The sequence below is a fragment of the Stigmatopora nigra genome, chromosome 12, assembly GCF_051989575.1.
Source record: "Stigmatopora nigra isolate UIUO_SnigA chromosome 12, RoL_Snig_1.1, whole genome shotgun sequence".
Classification (NCBI taxonomy): domain Eukaryota; kingdom Metazoa; phylum Chordata; class Actinopteri; order Syngnathiformes; family Syngnathidae; genus Stigmatopora; species Stigmatopora nigra.
The window spans coordinates 2,708,864-2,735,129 of NC_135519.1; the positions used below are offsets into that span (position 1 = coordinate 2,708,864).

A 26,266-nucleotide genomic window follows, 5' to 3' on the forward strand; every position below is an offset into this window, starting at 1 on the left:
ATTATTTATATATATATATATATAAATCATGGTGTTATCTAACATTACGTACATGTTTGTGTGTACTTTTATTGTATTACATAAGTAGACATTTCCTTTTTATATTTGATTTTTTAGACAAAACAAATACATTTAATCCTGCTCGATTAATGACAGGCTGCAAAGATGATTAGAGATCACGAGAAACAGCTGTTATTCCTATTAAATTGCTGCAAAGTAACATTCACGTGTGTGTCGGAATTTTGTTGTCTTAAAGAGTCAATTTGTGTCATGCTACCATGTTACTCATGTAGCCTTTTTATGGTTAAACATCCAAGAAATCCAATTAAAACAAATGCAACAAAAGTAGATATTTATTTAAAAATGAAAAGAAGATGAAAATTCAATGAATACATAACCATTCATATACTAAATAAAAATACAAAATAAAAAGAATAATAAAGGAAAATAAATTTGAAAATGATCAAGTACTTTCTCTACTTATTATGAAATATAGAATACAATATATAATACACTGAAAAATTACAACAAAACATAAGCATGATCTTAAACAATGCAATTTTCTGATGATATTACTTTAAATTACAAATAAAAATGCAAAACTGCACATTTGACTAAAAGAGAACAGAAACAATTGTTAAACAAATGTTTACTTTCATAAGAAATGAAATTAAAATGTGGTAAATGCAAAAAAATAATTTTATCCATTTATTTATTTATTTATGTTAACAAACACAATGGTACAATATTATTATCTTCTAAATATAAATATATTACAAAAAGAAACATAGAAATTGTAAATATGAAAGACAACATATTAACAATAACAATAATAAATTAGATATATAGAAAATGAATTACAAATACATGAGATCATTTATCATACATGTAAAGCAAGTACTTTTTAGTTACCTTACCTTAACATCAATATCGTCTTTAAAACAATCATCACAATAAAATTCAATCACATGCATTGAATTTCCATAATGATGAAAATAAGACTATAGTGTCATATTTAACATTATCATGGACAACAGGATAACTGAAAAGAATGTCTAAAAGTAAAAATTAGATTAGATTAAACTTCATTCATCTCTGAAAACACAGACAGGAAAAGAGATTGTAGAGTTAAATAAAATTGATAATATATAAACAAATACATTCATTCATTGATAAATACATACATAAATGAATAAATAAATAGAAAAATAAATAAAAGAGCAAATAAATAAATAAGCGTGTTACACTATGAACCATAAACTTTTTCAAGTTGAGCTTTTGTATATCCACATTTTTATCTTAAAAACTCATGTCTTTTTTACTCGTAGACTCAAATCAAATGTACATAAATTATTTAATAAAAATGTTGTCTGACCAGTTCATAAAGAAAATAGAAAATAGTTACACAAGGCTTCAAATGCTGTTTATGAAAACACACACAAAATGCACACTAACCAGTCAGTCAGGTGAAGTTCCAGAGGCAGTGGGTCATGGCTATCATTGTGGTCGTCATGGCGACAAGGTACACAAGTGAGGCAAGGGCGAGCATGATGTCATCGGGTCCGTCCTTCAACAGAGGATGGAGAAGAGGAAGAGAATGCCCGTGGCGGATTTTAGTCGGCGCACAATGATGTGCTTCAGGGGGCGTGGTGCTGGAGGTTGTGGTTGTGGGGGTCGTTTCAATGCGACACAAGCCAAGATTCCCCAACGTTAACATCATCTTCATCGGTTTACAGTCTGGACGCACATGAAAGGATCAAATGGGTGGCCTCTGCTCTGCATCCAGTATGTCAACGTAAGATGTTTTTCTCCAATCAGATTTCAGCCTCAACAAGTTGCCATCTCAGTTTAATCTGTCCTGTGCCATCAAAATCATTCCAACGGCCTAATATCACCCAACAATGAATTTGAACCCTACCTGGGAATTTGTGAAGAGATCACAAGATGCCGATAAAACACTGCTTTTGTCAATGAGAAATTAAACTCCTCCTCTAACCCTGGGCCAAAGTATATCATTAAAGCAATACTTTTCTCTAAATAATACTACTACATTCACTTCAAGTTCTTTGGCCCTAAATTGCGGCAACAAGGAACTACTACAGTAAAACAAAACAAAACCAAAATAGCAACTACCTTTTAACATCAATGTTGGACTCTGGTGTTCCTGTGTGGCCTTTGCATGTTCTCCGTTGTTTTCTGGGTGCTCTGAATTCCTCCCACATTCCAAGAAAATGTATGATAGGATGATTGGACACTGGAGTATGAACTGTTGTCTGTTTCTGCGTGCCCTGCGATTGGCTGGCCACCAATTCAGGGTGTCCCCCACCTGGTGCCCATTTAGGAAAGGATCCAGCACCCCTTGCGGTCATTAAGAAGATAAGCCAAGGTGTCAAACTCGGGTTGGTTCGCGGGCTGCGTTAACGTCAACTCGAATTCATGTGGGCCGGATCATTTTAGGTATATTTAGATTTTTGTTTTTTACAAATGGAATAAAAGAATTGGATTAAAAGCCCTGAATATTATAAAATATATTTATATATGTAAACAAAAAAACATTTATTTTTTTAAATATATTTTTTGATTTTACAAAATGATTTTTGAACTAAAAACACAGAAAAAATGATTGGAAATTACAAAATCAGGAAATTTAATATACATCTATGCTCTTCATTTTAAGTTGATCCTAAAACAGAAAGTCTTTCCCGGGCCACACAAAATCATGCTTCAGGCCAGATTTGCCATTCATTTTCATATACTTGCCATTCATTTTCATATATTAATAATTTTCTCACATTTGTGTGTTTCTCATGTTTTGACCCTTTGAGGATTTTTAAGAGTTTAGTTGATAGAAAGGTTTTTTTTTGAGAATTCACAAATAAAATAATGCCCTATTTACAAAACAATCTGAATTTCCCAACAACTTATTGAACCAATTAATTTCGTAAGTAGAGGGACCACTGTATTAGGTACAAGACCCTTATACCCATGTGCGTGATTTTTCTGCCTCTTGACTTTGTTTTTTTGTGAATGAAGGCTCAGCTCGACCACAAACCATATTGAATATAACAGCATGCTTTTGTAATGACTTTGCCATCTTATACAGAAGCAGAAATGTAGCCATATTTCCGATATTAACATGGCAATGAACCCCTGTTGGTTGCAAGTTGCATGGCAACGCAGGAAACAATCTCAGTCACCACTCGCATCAGACTGAATTCTCACTTCACACATCATTGCACATTTGTATTTATTCTCTTAAACACAACACATTTTATGCTTCATTCCCTCTCGAGTGTAATCGGTATGGAAAATGTATGAATACAACAGCTACCCTTAGTGGTCACAGCCATAACTAACTACTGTGTATATGTAATACTATATGTACTCCACAACTGTGGTCAAATCGACAAGGTGATTACGACGCAGCCAGATCCAGCTAACCACGTTCTGGGACGGAATGAGGCCTAAATAAAGAAGTACTTGATCCAGGGCTCGTCGTGACTGGCTTGATCTGGGAAACGTGGATACGGAGGGGCGGTGGGAGCTTGAGGCGCACGGCATGTGGGTTTATTATCCAGTTTTCAACAGTGCCGTATTTCCACAACTATAAGGTGCACTGCATTATAAGGCGCACCCTTAATGAATGACATTTTTCCCATATATAAGGCGCACTGGATTATAAAGCGCACCCTCAATGAATGGCACATTTAAATTTTTTCCATATATAAGGCGCACTGGATTATAAGGCGCCCTGTCTATTTTGGAGAAAAATCTAAGACTTAAGTGCGCCTTATAGTCGTGAAAATACGGTACTTACTCTGGCACCATTTGACTGTCGACCAAAAGACCGGGACCAACGGGGACCAAACGTCCGGCGACCAAACGTCCGGCGACCAAACGTCCGGCGACCAAACGTCTGGTGACCAAACGTCCGGCGACCAAACGTCCGGCGACCAAACGTCCGGCGACCAAACGTTCGGCCGGGACCCGAGTCTGACACCCATGGGTTAGATCAGTGGTTTTCAAAGTGGGCGGTACCGCCCCCCGGGGGGTGGTGTGAACTTTCAGGGGGGCGCTGACGAATAAACAGGCGAATGGGGGGCGTTGAAATAGTGAAGGGGGCGATGGAGCAATTACAGTAAAATGTGACGTTGGTGTTTGTAGAAAGACCGGAAAAATTGATTGTCTGTAATAAAAAGTCGACAAAAAACAAGCTTTATTGAAACAAGAAACGTTGTCTGCTCGAGCGCTCACGAGCAGCGCGCATATACCGTATATCACTAATTGTCGCGAGTTTATCGTCGATGCAGGCGACTGGGGAAACCACCACCATCCAGTCAGCCGCAGAGGAGCACACAATAGCGCGCCGGCAACGCTTAACCACAGACGTATGCGCACAGCGACCGGCTTAATGCATCAGCTATCAATTTTTATGATTCGAGGTGAACTGCGCATTGGTCTATTAAAAGAAACGAAATTAGCGAATAATATCTGAGGCGCCTGTCTTCTATTTATTTAGGCTTCGTTCGTTGGAAAGGGGTAAAGAGGGGGGCGTTGGCATTTTGGCCCGGCGGTGAAGGGGGCGGTGGCCAAAAAAGTTTGAAAATCACTGGGTTAGATGATCCTCGACATTACGACAAGTTGCATAACGCAACATTTGGTGCAGTCTTACAACATTACAACTGGATGTTCACCTCGCAAGGTCCAATTAGTTGAGTAATAGGTCACTTGACCCCTTTCACGACACAACATGATGCAAACTCGTCCCCCAAAGTGGGACCGTCTGTGGTCTTAATGAGTCATTAGCAGATACTGATGGTGATGGACGTCCAATTCCTTTTAATTGGAGGGCTGGAAGCGAATGATGACTGGCCATCAAAATGTATTGGACGTCTATTGTCGTCAGTTGTCAGCAAAAGGTCAACTGTATTCAGATGGCATAGTGATGGCAACTGTTGCGTTCATGTGATGATAATGAGTCAAGGATTTTTTCTAAAGATGTTTTAAAAGACAAATTAGGAGAGAAGATATTGTTTTCAATAATTTATTTGACTTATTTTTAATGAAGTCATAATTGGGGGAAAAAGTTATATTTTTAGTCAACTTTAAGACATGTTATGTCATTTCTTTTAAGGAAGAGTTCACATTTTCTTGGGAAGAATGAAGTGATCTTTTGAGGGGAAAAAAACTCAAACTTTGTAATACTACTATCATTTTTGGGGTATGAAATATTTTTGCTGTGGATGAAATGATATTTAAGGCAAGAATGAAGTTATATTTTGGAAGTGCTTTACTCTACGAACAGTCTTTTTCCTCCGACATTCAGTTAAAATGTTTTCAAGAAGGCTTTGTAAAAGTAAAGGTACATTTTCATAGTTTGTTGAAGTGCAAATAGTAAAATGTTAAGGTTCGTGAATATATTATAAAAAAAATAATAATCTGGAAGCAAGTCATATTCATGCCTGAGTTAAAACTCCTGTTCAAGGAAGGAATTCCAGTATTTTTTCATGAATAAAGTTCTTTGAAGCATTTTTCCAAAGCAATTTTGTTGGAAGAATAAAGTTACATTGGACTTGACTTGATTTGTTCGGTGTGACCCAAGTTTGTTTTTTGAGGTTGACAAGTGTGTCAGCGAGTGCATATGTGTGTCAAATTCAGGTTTAAAATTGCACCCCGTGAACTGTAAAGTGCAGCCGCACTCATTGCTTCTGCTGCTGCGTCTCCCGTGACAACGTGCAAAAATAGAGGAGGCTTCACGACCGCTTGGTTGCCACAGCAATGGAGACGTGTTGTCGTGACACGCGGTCGGCGCGGGAAAACCATTTGTGGGTAAACGCAATTGACCTTTATTCACATACACGTGTACACAAACTTGACCCTCAAATAGTCCCTTTAATTCACCTTGTATTTCTTTAAGTGGGAATCTATGGAGATAGATTTGTGTCTTTACTGTTCATTCATTCATAGTCCATACTGCTTATCCTTACAAGGGTTGTAGGAGCGAATCCCAGACAACTTTTGGGACCAGGCGGGGACACTCTGAATTGGTGTTCAGCCAATCGCAAGGCAAAATGAGACAAAGAACTATTCTCATTCCCGATCATACTCGAGGACAATTTCAAGTTTTCATGTAGCCTACCATGCATGTTTTGTGGGATATTGAAAAAAAAAAGAGTACCCAGAGAAAACCCACATAGGCCCGGGAAGATCATTCAAGCTCACACACAGAAAGGTATCAAACCCTGAATTCCAGAACTGTGAGACTGGAACACGCTAACCACTCAATACTCGGTTGAAAAAGATTTTCTGATTAAGGGATTTTTTTGGGGGGTTGGCAGCAACTTTCTGGATCGAAATAATATTTTGTAATGATACAAGTGTCCTACCAAAACATGGCCCAAACCTTACTTCAATTAAAAAGTTGCTTAAATAACTGTATTTCTCCCCCCAAAAAATGGAATGCATAATTCATTTCTTTGGCATAAAATAACTTAGGCACAGTCTCATTTAGGAATAATAATTGCTGTTGGGAATCAAAGTCATAAAAAGCAATGAGATTTGACGAGGTCATAAAAATGGTAATGCAGGAGCTGGATGGGCTATGGGGAATCACAGCTGCCTATTGAGGTCAACCTTCATGTCACACTCCTGACCATGGAAAAGGAGCCTTAGTGGCTCTCTTGGCCTGGTGTATCTCTTTTTCTCCTCCTTCCGTGACGAAGTTGGTGTGGATCCTTGCTGGTGGTGAATTTTTACTGCTCTGTTGGCGTCTCTAGCTGAAGCCAGTTTCCTCAGGACCTGATCATGGCGCCATCTGCAGCGCCCTTGAAAAAGTGCAGTCTTGCATCCTCAAGAGATGTGCTGGAGGCTAGCGTAGAGAGTGTTGATAAGTATACAGCATTCCCCCTTCCCGAACGATTAAGGGAAGCTTGTCGTAGATTGCGCGAATGACGAAGCTGATCCTTGCCTGCGGGATCCTCTACAGGTCGGACCAACTGATGTTTCGGTTGGCAACTCCCTCCCAGGTTGTCCAGCTTCCTTGCCGGTCGGCCCTGCGACACAGCCTTCATTTTGTAGCGCCCGAACTCTGCCCACTATCTCCTGATGCTGCAGTCTATTGATGGCTTGGTCAACTTCGGACTGGGCGTTCCACCTCCGGCCAGTGGGGAACTGTGATGTTGGCGTTCCTTACAGACTGGTCAGATTGGAGCGTTGCAAAGTAGCTCGAGGAACAGCCTAGACTTCTCTTGCCTGTAGATATGGCGCACCCCATTGCAATTCCCACTTCTAGCCGATGCCACCCGGTGGTAATTTCCTGGAGGGCAAAGCTCATCTGCAGGTCGCTGAAGTACAGTGCTACCAGCTTCTTGATACCCCTGTTAATGAAATAACTGGCATTGATGGTGATCAGTGACCAATCCATTCCCAGAAATGATTCACTGCAAGACATTTATTTGTGATTGATTTAATTGTAAGGAAACGATCCATCAGACAAATAATACGTTTTCATAATAATAGGCATTTTCACGTACAACACATGATATCTCACATGGCAATGTCACATGAGGTCAGCTGACCCACCATCATTGTCCACTCTGTCCAGCAAAGTGGAATGAGAAGATGAAAAAAATACAGTTGTGTTAAAATACAAATAAAATGCCACATTTACTCCCATAATAAATTCACTTGAGGAAAATACTGCAAACACACAAGTTTAACTCCCATATGTATAGTCACCATACAGTATATTCATTATTCACTTTGGACTGCTTATGTTGCCTCCATGCCTGATCATGCTCATTCACTTTTTACAAGTTAAATAAAAACAATACATTTATTTCAATTGTATAATAGTCAATAATTACTCTCTTATATATTTTTAAATATTGTATTTTGAATATATGAATGAAAGTATCTGTGAAAATATTTTTTTCTTTTCCTTTAAGGTTGTCCCTGTAAGGTAGAATACTGAAAAAAATCGAGTGGGCCATACAATGCCTTTGCGCTGATGTGCAAGATTGTTCAAGTTTGTATAAGGTTGTTTTTCATGTGTGCGTGTTCACTTCCTGAGCTTCAAGATGAGGGTTGCCACGACAAGGAAGAAGGTGTTCCAGCCCAGAGTGACGACAAAGCCTCGCCAAACCATCATGTGAGTCAGATCCCAACCTGACCACACATTGTCATTAATAAAATTAGTACATTTGAGGGACTGATATTTTTCTCAAGAACGACATAACGCATTCTCCAGACTATAGGCACTTATTATCAAGGGTGCCTTAAATATGTCAATGATACCGCTACCAGCAGGAATCGAGCAAGCGCCCGTCAGTCGGCTGAAGATGTTTTTTTGAGAAAAACTACCCTATTTTCTCACGTATTTGTAACTCAAAAAATGATGACTGAATCAGGGATACGGCTTAAACACACTCAAGAGATACAGCGTTGCTGTAGTCTTCACCAGTAGATGTTGGCAAAATAACATTTATCCATTTGTTGGTTATTTTCAGTTTTGCAGTAAGAGAACAACCCTTATTGAATTAAATCTAACTTCCTTATGACATTGACCTTAATATAATGCTTTTGATTCACACAGTATCTCAGAAATACCACGTGCTATGACTTTACTTTTTACTTAAGTTTTTCCCTTCAAAGTAACACATTTGTACTTCCTATTAAAACCGTGAATATGGAGGCAAAAATTGTGAATCAGAGGGCAGTTTACACGCGAGAAATTGTAAAATTGCAAGATTTTAAGGCAATTTTAAGGGTGCGGCTTATATGTGGGAAAATACGGTAATTCAGTGACCTTGAAATTATTCCATGAACACCAAGTATCCCTCCAATATAGACAGTATACATTTAGGATGGGGAATTTGGATGTTTTTACCTCTGTACATGATGCATCGCAGCGCTTCTGAGGCGTAGGTTTGTGGCAGGGCCAGACTGAGGTAGCGTAGTGGGTAAGGGATGCACTCCACAGGCCAGATGATACCTAACATGAGCAAATGTGGTCTCATATCTTGTGCCACATGTCAGCATTATTTTGAAAAATCAGAATAGATGGCAGCCTACCGCTCATAATCAGGTTAGGGTAGAAGATTCCCAATGCAGCCTGGTTGGCATTCTGCTCATCGTCGATCGCGGCGGATATGACCAGACCGAAAGAAATACCACTGATTCCTTGCAGCACGATCAGCAGCACGATCAGAACAAGTGATCCCTCGTTTGGCATCTGTCCGCAAATGCAGGTGGCAAACCATGAGTCCAGATTTTCAGGATGAAATTACTTTTTGGGAGTTTACAGTTGGGTCTTTTAATGTTTATTATTGTATTTTTTTAAATCGGAATATCAACTTGAGTAAATGTTTTAAGAATTTATCCATTTTAAGAAGTCTCTTTCGTATTTAGAAAGACAGGTTTATTATTCATTCTCTGAACCGCTTATCCTCACAAGGGTTACATGGGGTGCTGGAGCCCATCCCAGCCAACTATGGTCACAAGGTAAAGATCACCCTGAATCAGTGGCCAGGCAATCCAGAGCACAAGGAGACGGGCAACTATTCATGCTCTCACTCATAATTAGGGGCAAATTAGAGGGTCCTACCGATCTACCATGCATGTTTTTGGGATGTGAGGGGAAACTTGATTATCCAGACAAAACCCACATATCCCAGGGGAGAGCTCTCATGAGGACAAGCTCATGAGAAAAAAACAAATATCTTTTGTGTTCATAAAAATGGAAAGCATGAACAGATTCTGTAATCCTCGTTGACAACATTGCTTATATTAACATTTAATTATTTTTTTTATCAGTGCTGAACTTCCTTTTAAGCTCGTTGTTTATAGTTTGATTTATTTTATAAAGGACAGCACATATTAATGAACTTATGTTAATGAACATATATATGTAAATATGTAAGATTGTAGCCGAGGGCTAACGTCAGAGGCTTGAAATAATTAATTAATGAGGTTAAATAAATAATGCCAGTAAAAGTTTTTTTTGAAACAATATTTTTTTTTACATAAAAATAAGATATTTTTTCAATTACATTCATATTTATTCCAAGTTATATTTTTCTCATTATAGGGTCAAATATTTTTATTACAGAGAATAAACAACAATTTATTTTTCGAACTAAATAGTTTCCCTAAAATATATAGATTATAAAAAATATATATAAATGATATTTTCTGAAGATATCCTTGTTTAAACGGATAAACATAGTTGACGTTCTTCCATTTTCATTCAACTAAAAGTGCATTTCAATTTCTCTCCACAATAAAATCTAATATTTCTTTTGTTTTTGAATACTATGTCCATCAAAATTAAAAATTTACCTTGAAAACGAGCAGGACAAAGAGCAGCATGAGGAAAATTTGAACGCTGATGACAAGCAGCTGAGAGAAAAGGTGAGCCAGCATAGTTTCCAGTGAACTTACGCCTGGCACACAAAAAATATGAACATAGAATCATCATGTTTCATTAAATACATATCTTTTGCTGCCTATCATTACAGTATTAGTGTGGAATTTCTCACCGGCAACCCAGCACCGGTCCAGAAGACCCTCTTTCCTCTCCAGGACAAAAGAGAGGGCAGTAAGGCCCAAAGCCAAGTAGAAGGAGATGCTGCATGACAAAAAAAGTCATTACCTCACTAGCTTCCATTAACAACATTGAATCTCCAATCCACACGTGTCAAAGTGGCGGCCCGGGGGCCAAATCTGGCCCGCCACATCATTTTGTGTGGCCGGGGAAAGTAAATCATGAGTACCGACGTTCTGTTTTAGGATCAAATTAGAATTAAGATTATAGATGTATATTACATTTCCTGATTTTCTCCCTTTTAAATCAATAAATGTGAATTTTTAATCCATTTTTTCCGTTTTTAGTTCAAAAATCATTTTGTAAAATCTAAAAATATATTTAAAGAAAATTCAAATAAACATTGTTTTAAATCTATAAAAAAAAACTGAATATTCAGGTCTTTTAATCCAGTTATTTTATTCCATTTGTAAAAAAAATATCTAAATAATCATACAAACAATCAATAATAATCTAAATATTATATCTAAAATGGTCCGGCCCACGTGAAATCAAATTGACTTTAAAGCGGCCCGCGAACCAACCCGAGTCTGACACCCTTGCTCCAATCCACCTTGACTGCTCGTCAAAACGGATTGGACGTCTATTGTCGTCAACACTACTGAAACATAAGCTTTCACTGATGTTTGGTCAAGGAACCGACCTGAGAACGGCGCCCGGCATCACGAAAGTTGAGAAGTCCATGTTTTGGCTGCCGTAAATTGCCTCTTCGAACTACACACAAGTAGAGAATTAGTTATTAATTAATTTGGTACATTACTGATTGATGGCAGGATTGTTTCATTTACCTTTATGGGCAAGGAATACATGTAGGACATGCTGCCAAGCTTGGCCTCCACAAAAGCCTGGAAAGCAAAAATGAGGAGAAGGGAAGGAATTTTTAGCCTTAGAATTTTGGATTGAAAACAAAATTCACAGGAAAAAACATATATACGTTGTGCGCTATCATTGCCATATTGACAGCTGGAAAAATATCTTAAAACTTAAATAATCTGGGGGAAATATGATGAACTAAATCTTCATCCAACACAGGTTGTTTGGGAAGCAAAACCTCAATTAAAATATCAAATGTGTAATCTGACAAATATAAATGAATATAAAAATACAGTACATACATAAAGTATCCACATAAAAGTATAAGGGTGGTGCTGGAGCCTATCCCAGCTAACTATGGGCAGAATATACTCAATTAGCTACCAGGTGATATCATCATAAAAAGTATTGATTGCATTTTTTTAATCAGAATCAAACTTTATCAATATAATTTTATGTCGTGTTATTTTAACATGACATAAAACTACAGAAGTTATGCAGTACAGATGTTTGAAAATAATTAGGATACTGTAAACAATGTACAATTATATTTATTACCAAATTATAAAGAATTAAACCATATTAATAAATTACTGTTTTTTTCATGTTGTGTATAAAATTTAAATAAATTATCATGATTACTGGAAACAGTTTTACAAATATTTTGGAAAATACACAGTATAAAACATACACACACATACATATGTATACATATATATTTATGTATAAACACAAAAGTATACCAAAATACAAATACATTGAAAACTATTGAAAACCACAAATCAAATGATTGTAAAAACTGCACAACAAAAAAAAAAACTCAAGACATGTTTTACGGTTCAGAATTTCAAAATAACCAGATAAGACCATCGAATTAGCTATCAAATTAATATTATTGAGTTATTTAGTATGTAAGATGTCAAATTTTGGATGTTAACCTCACCTGAAAAGCCTCATAGAGTTTTTGCTGCAGAATCATGGCAATTTGTTTGTCTGGAAAAATAAGGAAGTGTTTTTTTTTTTTTTTTTGGACATATCAGAGCAGTTAATGTCAACAGTGAGACATAGAAAAGCTTCTCCTTACTGGTCTGGTCCAGCCAGACGTGCACGGAACCTCCATCTATCACTTCTTTGGACACATTCTTCATTAACATCCTGGAAGAGTAAACAAAGACCTTATTTATTTATCACTCTTACCATACAAATAGGCGTGTACAGCAGACAGAATTGTGTCGGACTGTTTTTCAGCTGCTTCACCTTTCACCTACCTTTTCAACTTAAGGTGCAGAATTTACGCACCACAACTTTGTTTGCCAAATGTGTGGCATGCCAGGAGTCTGTGATTGTGCCCTGCAGGCAGTTGGATTGTTGTTGTGTTTTTTTGGGTGATGCACGAGGACATCGCAGGTGAGTGACGGCGTCATATAACAGCTGTTGAGTCAGGTGAATACTGCTGATTGTTGTGCTTTTTTGTACCGGGGTAACCCCGTGGGCTTATTTTAGACACAAGTGGATTTTTGTGTGTTTATTTCTTTTGTCATTGGCTGCCATTAGGAACAATAGATGTCCAAAACTTATGGACGGGTAGGCTACCAGCCCTTGCCATTTCAAATAGATTGGATGTCTATTGCTTTTAATCAAGGTAGACAATAACTCGAAAGTTTTTATGATGATCATTTTTGGAGTCGCATATGTTTTTGGGCTGTGAATTTCAAGATTGAGTACATGCTTTCTAGAGCTTTTACTTTACAGTGGTACCTCGAGCTTAATGCTTAATATGAGCTGGTATGTCGATTAACTCGTATCTTAAATGAACGTTTCCCATAGAAATGAACTAAAAACTAATTAATTTGTTCCAACCCTCTGAAAAACAGTAAAAACAGGATATTGGATTAGAAAAACTTTTTTATATGTTCTAATTCACCATCTGTTAACAGAGTAACAAATAACTAGTGGGTATGATGTTTAATAGTACTAAAATTAGACGGATTTTGTAGATGGGAGAGAGTGGGACAGAGAGAGAGTGAGAGAGACTTTTTGCACGAGATTTGTCTTGTATCTCAAGACAAATATTTGCCCGAAATTTTACTCATCTCAAATTGCTCGTATGTTCGTGCACTTGTATGTCGAGGTATTACTGTATTTATAGATTTATATATGAATTTATTAAGTATTCAAGGTTTAAAACATTTGTTAAGAGACTTGTTGAATTATCTGTTGAAAATGAATGCCACCCGTCTACTATTATTCATTTGGTTTGTTATAATACAATGACTCATTTTTTGATATGTAGTAATAAATTCATAAAAGATATTGTGTAAAAAATTATGAATATTATTACTCATTTACTGCTATATTTAGATATTGTGATTTCTATATTTTTTTTAAATAATTTTATTTATTTTAACACATTTTATTGTATTGCGATTTTTTCACTATTTGGTATCACTCATGTTTTTTTAATTGTGTTTTTTGTACTTCAAATAATTGTTTTTTTCCCAAAATGCATCTTTTAAATAATTCATCAAATTTACATTTTTATATTAATTTTATTGCCCCCCGCAAAATAAACATGGCATACTGCCACGGAACTGCAAAATATTGCCGCAAGTTTGAGATCTATAAATGTCATAAAAACATTAAAGTATAAAAAACATAGTTTGTGTACATGTGTAAAAGGGTTAACTGGACAAAAAGTCCAGATCGTGAGCATACCTTTTAAAAAGGCCGCTGCTGAAGTTCGCACTAAATCCGATGACGCCCCAGTATTTCCCTTCATAGACACCTTTGAAAGCCTCTACGTGTGACAAGTTCACCTGTCAAAACACACACAAGAGCACATTAGATGCCATTTTAACGTAAATGAAAGTAAACAATTCCCCACCTGCTCTACACTGCTGTTGTCCAAAAAGGAGAGCAACGATTGACTAAAAGCCAAGGGGGAGGTCTCATTGTTGACCACAGCGACCTGGATCCCCTTTGGATCTCTGCCCACACACAAGCAGATGAGTGACATCTGGATGACGGGCAGCAGGAACTGGAAACACAAGGAGCTACAGAGAATGGCAGAGTCAAAAACCAACATAACGTATATTGGGATTTCCCACGCCGGCAAACCTACCCCGGCATCCGCTTCATTCGTAATAAGGTTTTGATGGTGAGGGCAATGACGTTCCTCCACTTGGGGATTACGTGTCTAACTCGTGTTTTCCAGTCCACTACATAATCACAATTATTTATTATTAAATTGATGGTAGCGACAAAATGGCTTCTGGCTCAGAACCTGTATGGCTGACAACTTCCATGGCGGTTTTGGTCGTGTTGGTAAGAATGGGCTGGCTCTCGTCTCGCCCACTCTCAAACGATTGGCTGTTCCCCAACAAATCATTTTGGGAAGCGGAGCTCCTCTTGACGCCTGTTTGGTCGGAAGTCTCACACAGGTGCAAGAAGGCGTGTTCCAAAGTCTAAAAATGTGATCATTTGAAGAGACATAAAAAAGAATACAATACAATAGTCAGGACTGAAATTCTACTCACAGTGGAGCTTTGCATCTTCATGACTGCTTCTGGAGTTCCTTCAGCCAACAAACAGCCATTACGCATAAGGCCCACCTGAAAAAAGGGGAGGGCGGGTATTCAATATTTCCTTTGGATGAAGTAGTATAGTATTAACCCTATCGGAGACAGTGGTCACTACAGGACAGCTAGTAAAAGAATGAAACTTAATGAAATGAATACCATGTGAAAAGATGACTGTACTAGTGTAATTTTCTCATCTCATTTTCTGAACCACTCTATCCTCACTGGGGTTGTGGGGGGTGCTGGAGCCTATCCCACCTGACTTTGGGCCAGAGGCGGGGGACACCCTGAATTGGTGGCCAGCCAATTGAAGGGCACAAGGAGACAAACTACCATTCACGCTCACACTCATACTGAGGGGCAATTTAGAGTGTCCAATCCGCCTACCATGCATGTCTTTGGAATGTGGGAGGAAACCAGAGTACCCGGAGAAAACCCACACAGGCCCGGAGAGAACATGCAATTTCGACACAGTTGGACCGAGTTGGATTTGAACCCAGGCCTCCCAATATGAGGCTGACGCACTAACCACTTTGCTGCCACTTTGACCTAATGCAATTTTTAAACTACATAAAACAAATCTGGCCATTTTTTTAACATTTCATATTTAAGCAAAGATCAGAGAACCAACACTATTTTTTCAGCAATTCTGGTTGTGATGTCACATGTCAAGTGATTAGACAAGATTCTTTCAAGACTCAGATGAGAAAGTAAAACAAAACAAAAAAAACTCACACACTGAGCTTGCTATTTGTTTTCTTGCTTGCATTTTGACTTAAACACTTCCTTGACATCCATAATTAACTTTTACCAAGAAAATGAACCTCAGTCACACAACTGGTTTGACTGGAGAACTTGTGCCTCGTTGTTTGTGACCATAGTTATGTTATAGTTATAGACCATAGTTATGTTATAGTTAGAGTTATAGATCATAGTTAGGTTATAGTTATAGCCCATAGTTATGTTATATTTATATTTAGCTATACATTTTGAATAGGAGGGGCTGGCAGCCCTTTTTTTTACGGCTACTGCCATTAATGGCATTGATATGCAATCGTGATTTTGGGTATTTCCTCACCATATTGGCTTGTCTGGCCTCTTCGATGTAGTGCGTGGTGATGATGATGGATACCTTGCCCGTTTTAACAATGTCCACCAGATGCAGCCAAATCCTGGATAAGATATGGAACATAGACAATCAACACATTCAAATCTATTTCTTTTCTATTTTAGAGTGAACGGGGGTGTGAATTGGAATTACATAATTTTTTTCCATTTCATTTTCTGAACCGCTTTATCCTCACTAGGGTCGCTTTTTCTGGAGCCTATCCCAGCTGCCTTCAGGCATGAGGCAGGGGAAACATATTGGTGGCCAGCCAATCTCAGGGCAAGGAGATGAACAACCATTCATGCTCACACTCATACCTAGGGGCAATTTAGAGTGTCCAATCAGGCTACCAGGCATGCCATTGGAATGTGGGTGGAAATCGGAAACCACTACATTATGTTTATATATACTATTCATTAATCAATCTTCCGTACTGGTCGACAGTCAGCCATGGGGTACACAGATTTTTAAGCTATTGTACTATTTTTTTTCATTCTTTAAAATGATAATAAATTATTCTGTCAACTTTAACGGTATATGAATCAATTTATATTTGACCATTTATTTTTTCATTTTATTAACAATTTTTAACGCATGTTTAAATGAACTGGAACTTAAATAGTTAGTGAATCATCTTAATCCTTAGTTGTAATTATTTTCTATTTTACACTGATCTGTGCTGTCAATTGTAACCGTTTTTTTCTTTTTTAAATATTATTTAGATTTTTAAGCTATTGTGCTATTTCTTTTATTCTTTAAAATGATAATAAATGGTTCTGTCAACTGTAACAGTACATTAATCTATTTATTTCCTACCATTTATTTTTTCATTTTCTTAACAATTTTCAACGCACCTTTAAATGATTAAATGGTCAACATAAGAATGATTTTACTCCTTAGTGTAATTATTTTCTATTTTACACTGAATTGTGCTGTCAAATGTAGCAGTTTTTAAAAAAAATATTATTTATAATTCCTGTACTGAGCTTGATATTTCATTCACGATTTTAATTTAACCTCCTTTAACTGTTTTTTTCAATCAGTTGTTTACTAAGACTCAATAAATTGGTGACTAGATTGTAATTGGAACCCAACATGGTTGTACTCAGCTGATGAATAATCACTGATAAATTTTTCAAATGACAAGCTAAGTAGGGAGCTTTGCCAGTTAGGTTTCCTGTTTCTCCGGCGAGGAACTAATGGTAGCATGGCTCCATTTTCACTACTGGTATCCACTTACAAATGGTCAAAGGTCTTGTTTATAATAAGTGCAGAGAGATGAGTGTGAGTGGCAATTGTAATGTACAGTAAGAGACAAAGTGTTGAGTACATACTTGGTCCTGAGCACGGGGTCTACTCCCACTGTGGGTTCATCCAGGATGAGCAGTTCAGGATTCTGAAGGAGTGCCGCTGCCAGGGACACACGGCGCTTTTCCCCACCACTGAAATACACAAATGCATATTTTCATTGATTTCAAAAAGAGGGTTGCAATTTTTAAATGGTAAAGTCTAAATTGGGGCGGAAAAAGTGAAAATAATTCATGTGTTCTTTTTAAAGAAAGTCAATAGTCATTGAATTGGCTCCAGGAAAAAAATGTACTTCTAAAGAAAAACGGTAAAAGAAATATTTTGTTGAGAATTGAATGTGATATAGAAATATTTTTTTTCACTGAATTAAGTGCAGTATTTCAGTAATTATTTTTTGAAGTCAAATTATGCTCAATAATTCTATGAGTATTTTCAAGAAATCGTTTCTAGAAAACACATTTTTTTCAGGAATGTAATGTTTTGTCTGTTATTTTTTTGTAAAAAGAATCACGCTTCCCATTGATAAGCATTATGAATTAATTCTTTATTCGTCTGTTTTTTCAGACCGCTTATCCTATATATTATTGTCTCCTCGTGCCCTGTGATTGGCTGGCCACCAATTCAGGGTATCCCCGCCTCGTGCCCAAAGTCTGCTGGGATAGGCTCCAACACCCCCTGCGACCTTAGTGAGGATGAAGCGGTTCAATGTTGATAAAAGCTACTAACACTACATTTTTTTTCTCGTAGTATTTCATTTATTCCATGCAATGGACGGGGTTACACTGGGAGACCAGCCAAAAATGTCATATTTTCGTACTAATGACAGCGCTAGTTGCCCAACCCATCTGAACTGTGAGGGGGGAATGAACGCTCGTGCAGCCATAATGACAGCCAGTGAGTTAAATGATTGAAGCGAAAGAGTTGACAAAGAGGTGACATTCTGTTTATAATTGTGGCCCACAAGAGCCAAAAATCAGAATCTTTCATATTAACTTCACAGAAGACTCCCAATTTTCCTAAATGTGACTACCAGTCATCAAGTCCTGCGAAAAGAAATTTCCCGAATACGGGATGAATAAAAATTGAATCGAATCTAAAATGAACAAATGAATTTCATTTATGAAGAAATTGCTCTGCAAACGGTACGTTTTATTGAAGTTCAAACATAGTGCACACTTGGACAGCGGCACTTCAGTAACAAAGACCTACTTTATTTAACATCTATGGTATGTGTAGAATCAGTTTTCTCCTTGTTATGGAAGTACTTGCACTTATGCTGCTCGTTGTTTTTCCTCCAGTTCTACTAATATTGTGAACTCATAGGAGCCAGGTGAGCCAGATTCATTTTTAAATCCAAAAGAGAAGCCAAAACAAGAGTTCAAGCTTGAGAGGCCACACAGAAAATAAATATTACATGGCTCGCTAATGAAGCTGCTTACTGGGGCCACTTTGAACAACACAAAGCTCTTTTGTACAACAACTCTGTATAAAAACACATAGCTGATTAGTATATATACATTATGGTACACAGCTGAAATAGGAAATTCTTACCTGAGATTGCGGACCAGTCGGTTCTTCTGCGGTAGGTCCAAGAACTCTACGAGAAAGTTGATGCGGGCCTCCGTTTCCTTGAACGTCAATCCATGGATTCGTCCATAGAAGTTGAGCGTGTTGCAAATTGTGAACTCATTGTACAAGGCCAGCTCCTGAATGACACAGCATGCAGGTTATGAAGCGTTTATCCAAAAAATGCAGGCATAAAAAGACAGAGGGGGCTCACTTGTGGCATGTAGCCCACCATCCTGCCTGGGACGCCGTGACCGGGAAACGCTGGTGGCTTGCCCAGGACACTGATTTGACCCCGGGAGATGTTCAGAGTTCCTACGATGCATTTCAGTATGGTGGTCTTGCCGCAACCGCTGGGGCCCAGGAGGCCGTAGCTGCCGGTTAAAAAAAAAAATTAAGAGGAAAATATGAACGACAAATATTCTGAGAATAGAGAATGTAGCACACAACAATGATCTTAGAGGAATGCAGCAAGGGTGAGCAATGTTGCAGCTCACATCTTTCCCTTTTTGATGACGTCCGACGGCTGAAAAACCAAACTGAGGGTCTACCTAAGGACGCCGAGTAAAATACAAGACCGTGGATGGTTTTTGGTGAGTCATGTTGATCATTCTGTGAAATTAAATGAATTTAAATACTATAAACTGTAAAAATTCAAACTACTGACTCAAATGTTGTTGTTTTGTTAAGAAAGTCTGAGTAAGTACAACCTAAAAATATAATTGTAACTTCAAAATTAAGTTGTGCAATCACTAATGAATCTGGGCACTGAGGTAATGTACGCTGGTTTCCTCCCACATTCCAAACAGGATGGGTGTGAGTGCGCATGGTTGTTCGTCTTCTTGTGCCCTGCAATCGGTTGGCCATCGATTGAGGGTGTACCCCACTTCTGGCCTGGAGTCAGCTGGGATAGGCTACAGGAAACCCCTCCAACAGGTTTATTACAGGTTGGACATAGCGGGGATGGTCTGGTTTGGCCACAGCTGCAGGCAATCTATATCAGTCACCTTAAAACAGCCAAAGGACGTTTCAACTCGTTTGTGTCTCGCATTCTCCTCTTATTGTTCTTAAATCTGACTCGCAAGCTCTTGTTCTTGCCCCTAGGATTTGACCCTGTGTTCCTCCTCTACGTCTCCACGGTGTCCCACCACGCCGACCAGGCCAGGTCTCGACCACCCTTGCCGAGCGACCAACACAATGTACGTGCCCCCTTTACAGACATTAAAAAAAAAAAAAAATCCATAAAACAAAGCGAGTTTGCTTTGGGATCCCCTCCGTTACTCAAATCCTAACAAGTGGTTACTCTATTTTTATGCATTATTTTTATTATTCTAAGAATATGGACATCAAATAGGCAACCAATTAGATTGGTACCAGCAAAACGTATTGGAAAAAGGAAATGTTTTTAAAAACATTTTTATCTATTCTGACACATGTTTACATGTATGTTGCTTATACTAATAATAGTAATATTAATAAATATGTGTAAAGGTTCAGTTAGTTCAAGTAGACTCCATTAGTATAATTAGTTAATTCTATTGACAGTCCGGACACATTTTGTGACAAATTTATTCTGAAATTTAAGATACTAGAAGGCCTATTTAGTCACCAATTAAATTTGGTTTAAAGGTGACGACTAAGCTCATATTTACTTCATGCTATTATTATTATATTATATTAGGTGTTAAATATGCATTGGAATCAAAATATTATTATACGATCAATAATATGTAACCATATCATTGTTCGACAAATTCACAATACACAAAGAATACAGATGTAAAAGTAATAGTAAAAATACGAATACAAAAAAATCGATGACAAAAGTGCAAATATTTATAGTATTCGTAGTCCATTCTTTGTGGAATTTTTTAATGTCTAAAAAAATACACATTTAATAAGAAGAATAAAAAATGATTACAAAAATAGTAATTATAGTAAATAACAAAATAAACAGACAATAAATAATTGAGACAAAATTGAAAACTAAAATGCCCTTAAAAAATGACCTAGACGCATTTTAAGTCAACACTTTAAATGAACTTTTAAAACTTTTAAAACCTCTTCTAATTCATATTATAAACATATTTTGCAAGTTTGGCAATTTTGCCATCAGTCCTTCCTGAGACATCTGGAACCCAAATTCCATTTGACTTTTGATTTTATTACCCAAATAACTAATCTTACAGACAAATGGAACTGATTACACAACCAGCACCTTTTTTAGGTGAACCTTTTTTACTGAAGTTAATTTGTTGTCATTAACTCATTCAATCCCAGCCATTTTTCACACGTAATCCCCTTCAAGAACAACAATGCAAAACAATAGTTCTATCTATGACCACATAAACACAGGAGTTAACCAAAAAAAACAGTCTAAATGAAAATGTTTTACTTACATTTGCCCCTGTGGCACAGTTAGGTTAAGGTTGTTAAGAACTTGAAGTTTTCCATATGAACGGCACACGTCCCGACATTGGATAGCCGGGTCTCCCAAGGTGGGCTCCAGCGATGCCTCTAAGTCGCTCTTCGTTTTCTCGTGCATCTGCAAACAGCGACAATCAACATATGCTGCATATCTGCATATTTGTACTTTTACATGGTTTGTACAAGTCACTTACCATTAAAAAAATGCTTTTTAATTATAAAACCTTTATAAAACTGCTATTACTACTGTCAATTCAGGGGCAAACTTCATGACATACAAAATCAGTCACAACTGGTACGTCAGAAGATTACCAGCACTTAGATGCTGTTTCACGCAATGCAATTCAATTTAAAGAATGTGACTCAGACAAGGTCTTATGCCCTTTCACCCCAATGTGAATAATACCAACTCACATGACGACATTCTCAACCTTTCTTAATTACAATAAAGCACAATGAAAACAAAATTCAATCAAAAATCTAACCTTTACCAGCAAGCAGATTAGAGCACACGAGGCTAGCGTTGTTGCATAATAATAATCTGCCAAATGTCACTTCTGTCACTCCACCCCACAACCCCTGATCCGTCTAAATCACAACCGAGGCAGCAAGAATCCATCTGGCTGCAATGAAAAAGCATGACTACATCATAAGAGGAGAAAAAACTCACATGAGAGATACTCACAGTAAGAAGAAGCAAAAGAAGAAAACATACAAAGGATGGAGATGAAGTGATGGAATGCGACGCACGGACCAACAAACACAACAGCACGCGCCTTTTTAAGCACATGCTTGTAAGGTAGCAGAACAGGTTTTGCAATCTCACATACACACACTTTGCGAGTGCTGAAAATGAAATCCTTGTCAACTTTCTAAAATCACTGACAGCGATAGACGTTTGATCCGTTAGGTTAAAACAGAAAATAAATATATATTTATTTTTTAATCAATGGTTAAAATTTTTGCAAATATGCCAATCCACAGAATGATTACCACATCCGTCTCACAGTTCTGAGAGTAAGGGTTCCATCCCTGGCTCCAAGCTTTCGGTTAAGAGTTTGCATGTTCTCCCCATGCCTCTCTTATCCCCAAAACATGCATTGTGGGCTGACTGAACACTCCAAAATGTCCATAGTTATGAGTGTTTTTGTCATATTGTGATGTGAAATTGACTGGCTACGAGAGATAAGATCATAAGCGCAAGCCCGTACTCAACTCGAAATGCGAGTTGGGCGAGCCTAAAATGTCAATCGTAACTTCAGGTTTAGGTAGGGTCAGGCCGGGCTTTTCACTGGCTGCCTTTTTTAAATAAATATATGTTTATGAAAATGCATATCGTATTTTCTGGACTATAAGTCGCACCTGAGTATAAGTCGCACCAGCCAAAAAAATGCATAATTAAGAGGGAAAAAAAAACATATATAAGTCGGTTGCATTTTTGGGCGGAATTTATTTGATGAAAATCCAACACCAAAAACACACGTCATCTTGAAAGGCAATTTAAAATGCATACAAAATAGAGAACAGTAGGCTGAATAAGTGTATGGTATAATAACGTTACATGACTGACATGCCGGGTGATGTCAGTAAGGACATAACATATTAAGAGTTATTCAGATAACTAGCATAAAGAACATGCTAACAAGTTTACCAAACTATCAGTTTCACTCCAAATCACCAAATCCAATGAAAACTTCATCCTTGGTGTCACTTTTAAAGAAGTCCCCCAATTTGGAGGGTAGACGATGCGATAATAATAAAAAATGTGTTGATAATTTTGCGTATAAGTCACACCCCTGGCCAAACTATAAAAAAAACAGCGATTTATCATCCGAAAAAGATGATACTAGAACGATGTGTGGTCTCGTTCGCTGACTTTAAAAAAAATATATATACAATGTGTGGATACTAAACTAAAACTTATAAAATCAATAATTTGGATAAAACAGAGAAGGCACTGTTATTTATTTGCTATGGACAACCATGCACATTCACACCCATACCTAGGGGCAATTTAGAGTGTCCAATCAGCCTACCATGCATGTTTTTGGAATGTGGGAGGAAACCAGAGTACCCGGAGGAAACCCACACAAGCTCGGAGAACATGCAAACTCCACACAGGTGGATCAACCTGGGCTTGAACCCAGGAACCCAAAATCATGGGCCGACGAGCTAACCACTTGCCCCACCGGGCCGCCCACATATATATTAGTCATTCAATACAAAAGATGTAAATCTTTATACAGTTTGGAATGACAGGCTTTAATGTATCACCCCGCCCCTCCCAACTCGGGAGTCCCGAGTTCTCACAAAAAAAATGAAATATGAAAAAATCAAGTTAATTGGTCGGGCTCGGCCTGGTTGTGTTGACCTGGATTTTCTCAGCCCAATCTTACCTCTGGGATAAGCTCCAGCACCTCTGTGACCCTCGTGAGGGAAAGCCGTATGAAAACTGAACGAATTATTAACAATCCGAAATGCAAGGCCCCAATGTAAAGACAAAAAACTATTCACACTAATTCAAAACTAAGGGTGATTGGAAGCCATGATTAATCCTTGAAGCATGATTCTATTGTAGCAAAGTAGTGACATGCCTGATGAAAGCAGCCTTATGACTGCTGTTGCTAATTTGCACAGTGCCTTCGTTTTATTGTTTTTTAAATTCATTTATTACTTTATTACTCGGCCCAATGAGGGTCATGGGTTCAAATCCAAGTCGCGTCCACCTGTGTGGAGTTTGCATGTTGTCACAGGGGCTGCGTGGGTTTCTCCGGGTACTCCGGTTTCCTCCCACATTCCAAAAACATGCAAGGTAGGCAGATTTGGACACTCTAAATTGCCCCTAAGTAGGGGTGTAAGTGTGCATGGTTCTCTGTCTCCGGCTGGCCACCGATTCAGGGTATCCCCTGCCTCTGGCCGGGAGTCCGCTGGGATAGGCTACAGCACCCCGCGCGACCCAAATGAGGATAAAGCCGTTCAGAAAATGGGTTGAGACTCTATTCGTGTTTATTTATTTGGCTATACTAACTCAAGATAATGAGTGGAAAATCTCTATTTATTCACTGTCAGTGACAGTGATGTACTATATTAAATCAATTTAAATTGGAGTGGTCTGGTATTGAATAAAAACCCTCCCATCCAACATTCGAACCCAGAAACTCAATTTACAGTCATCTAGCTAGGCTAACTCTAACCCTAGGCACCGCGTTTCCTATAAAATAATATGGATTTTTGTTTAAATTGCATAAAATACCGACGTGAGCTGCACATATTCATGCAACATCTGAACGCAGCAATGCATTCCGCGAGAATTGTAAGACGTCAAATCAAAATATTTATGACGGGCATCTTCGTGGACATGCACGACAGCGAGGTTTTGCAAACCGCGTGATGATGCACCTTACCCGGATTCCCAACTCGGTATGATCCGCCATCATGACATCTTTCGGGCCGGCAGCCTCCTCATCCTCGTCGGTCACTGCTGCAGTGAACGTCGTGCACGACAGAGCCTCCTGCTGGACACCAAGAGAAGTGACGAAATGGGGAAAAACGAGGGAGGAGGGGGAGGATAAATCAGCTCTCAACAATTCCTTGTTTTGTTTGTTTATTTCGTTTTGTGACGTAAAATCAGTTTGACAACAAAGCTTTGAATGGACTGATTTGTTCCCCATCACTTTTTTTATCATAAAAAATATAAAAAAATATTTAAAAAAGAAAAAAAACTTTAGACTTTTTCGTCACAGCCTGGTGGGTCGAGTGTGTCAGCCTCACACCTCTGGGGTCTTGGGTTCAAATCCAGGTCATGTCCATCCGTGTGGAGTTCACATGTTGTCAAAGCCTTTATTGTCATTATACAACAGCTGCATATAACAAAATTAGTGGTCCACAATGTGCGTGTTTCTCGGTAAAAACATAAATAAGTAATATAAAAAGTCATGTATGGGCAAGATACATTCTAAAATATAGCACAATGTAAAATATTGCACAACAAATATTGTTCTCCCCGGGCCTGTGTGGGTTTCCTCTAGTTTCCTCCCACATTCCAAAAACATGTATGATAGTCTAAATTGCCTCCAGGTATGGGTGTGATGGTTGTTCGTCTTCTTGTGGCCTGCGATTGGCTGGCCACCGATTCAGGGTGTCACCACCTCTGGCCCGGAGTCAGCTGGGATAGGCTCCAGCACCCTTCTTTAAATGGGGTAGCCCAGCGACTAAATGGTTAGCATATCAGCTTCACAGTGGGGGCCCTGGGTACCAATCCAGGTGGGTCCACCTGCATGGAGTTTGCATGTTCTCCCCGGGCCTGCGTGGGTTTTCTCCCACATTCCAAAGACATGCATGGTAGGAGGATTGGACACTCTAAATTGCCTCTAGGTATGAGTGTGAGCATGAATGGTTGTTTGTCTCCTTGTGCCCTGCGATTGTCTGGCCACCCAATTCAGGGGGTCGCCCGCCTCTTGTCTGAAGTCTACTGGGATGGGCTGCAGCATCCCCCACAGCCCTAGTGAGGATAAGGCGGTTCCGAAAATGAGATGAGACATATTTAATGGTGGAAAAAATCGCAAATTTGAATTCGCGATTAGTGAAAACGCGACTTTTTGCATTGCAATGACATTAAATATCCACTTGGAGGTAGCAGCGTACTTGCATGACTTAACGCAAAGACGGGTCTGAAAAAATGGGCGGGGTCTCCCCATCCATCAATTACAACTAGGTACATTAAATCTCATTTTTATGACAAAAACTCATACACTTGGTTCGCAATTAAACCATCCAAAACGAATGCTGGCTTAGTTTAAAAATAAGCACGCGATGTTTAGTTTAAAAATAAGCACACGTGTTATGTAATTGGGTGAAGCGTGT

General features: G+C 38.3%; 1 protein-coding gene across 1 annotated transcript; it reads right to left on the reverse strand.

Moving 5' to 3' along the window:
* Positions 1-7,432: 7,432 nt before the first annotated feature.
* abch1 (ATP-binding cassette, sub-family H, member 1) lies at positions 7,433-24,942 on the reverse strand. Its single transcript, XM_077729809.1, has 20 exons — positions 24,808-24,942; positions 21,376-21,521; positions 19,191-19,350; positions 18,962-19,116; positions 17,437-17,544; positions 16,073-16,166; positions 14,953-15,027; positions 14,700-14,880; positions 14,538-14,634; positions 14,301-14,469; positions 14,132-14,232; positions 12,501-12,571; positions 12,360-12,409; positions 11,392-11,448; positions 11,247-11,317; positions 10,539-10,627; positions 10,339-10,442; positions 9,073-9,232; positions 8,888-8,992; positions 7,433-8,166 (listed from the first exon to the last, which is right to left on the reverse strand). Exons 1-20 carry the CDS (start codon positions 24,838-24,840, stop codon positions 8,060-8,062), a joined length of 2,133 nt encoding a protein of 710 aa, XP_077585935.1. The 5' UTR covers positions 24,841-24,942; the 3' UTR covers positions 7,433-8,059.
* Between the last annotated feature and the right edge of the window lie 1,324 nt (positions 24,943-26,266).

What these genes read in the sequence shown, in the direction of transcription:
- abch1 (XM_077729809.1), bottom strand. Translation starts at nt 24,840, where the DNA reads ATGATGGCGGATCATACCGAGTTGGGAATCCGG. An exon ending in TGGTGGGCTACATGCCACAA is followed by an intron (nt 19,117 to 19,190) that starts GTGAGCCCCCTC and finishes TGTGTCATTCAG; the next exon opens with GAGCTGGCCTTGTACAATGA. An exon ending in TGAAGATGCAAAGCTCCACT is followed by an intron (nt 14,881 to 14,952) that starts GTGAGTAGAATT and finishes TCACATTTTTAG; the next exon opens with ACTTTGGAACACGCCTTCTT.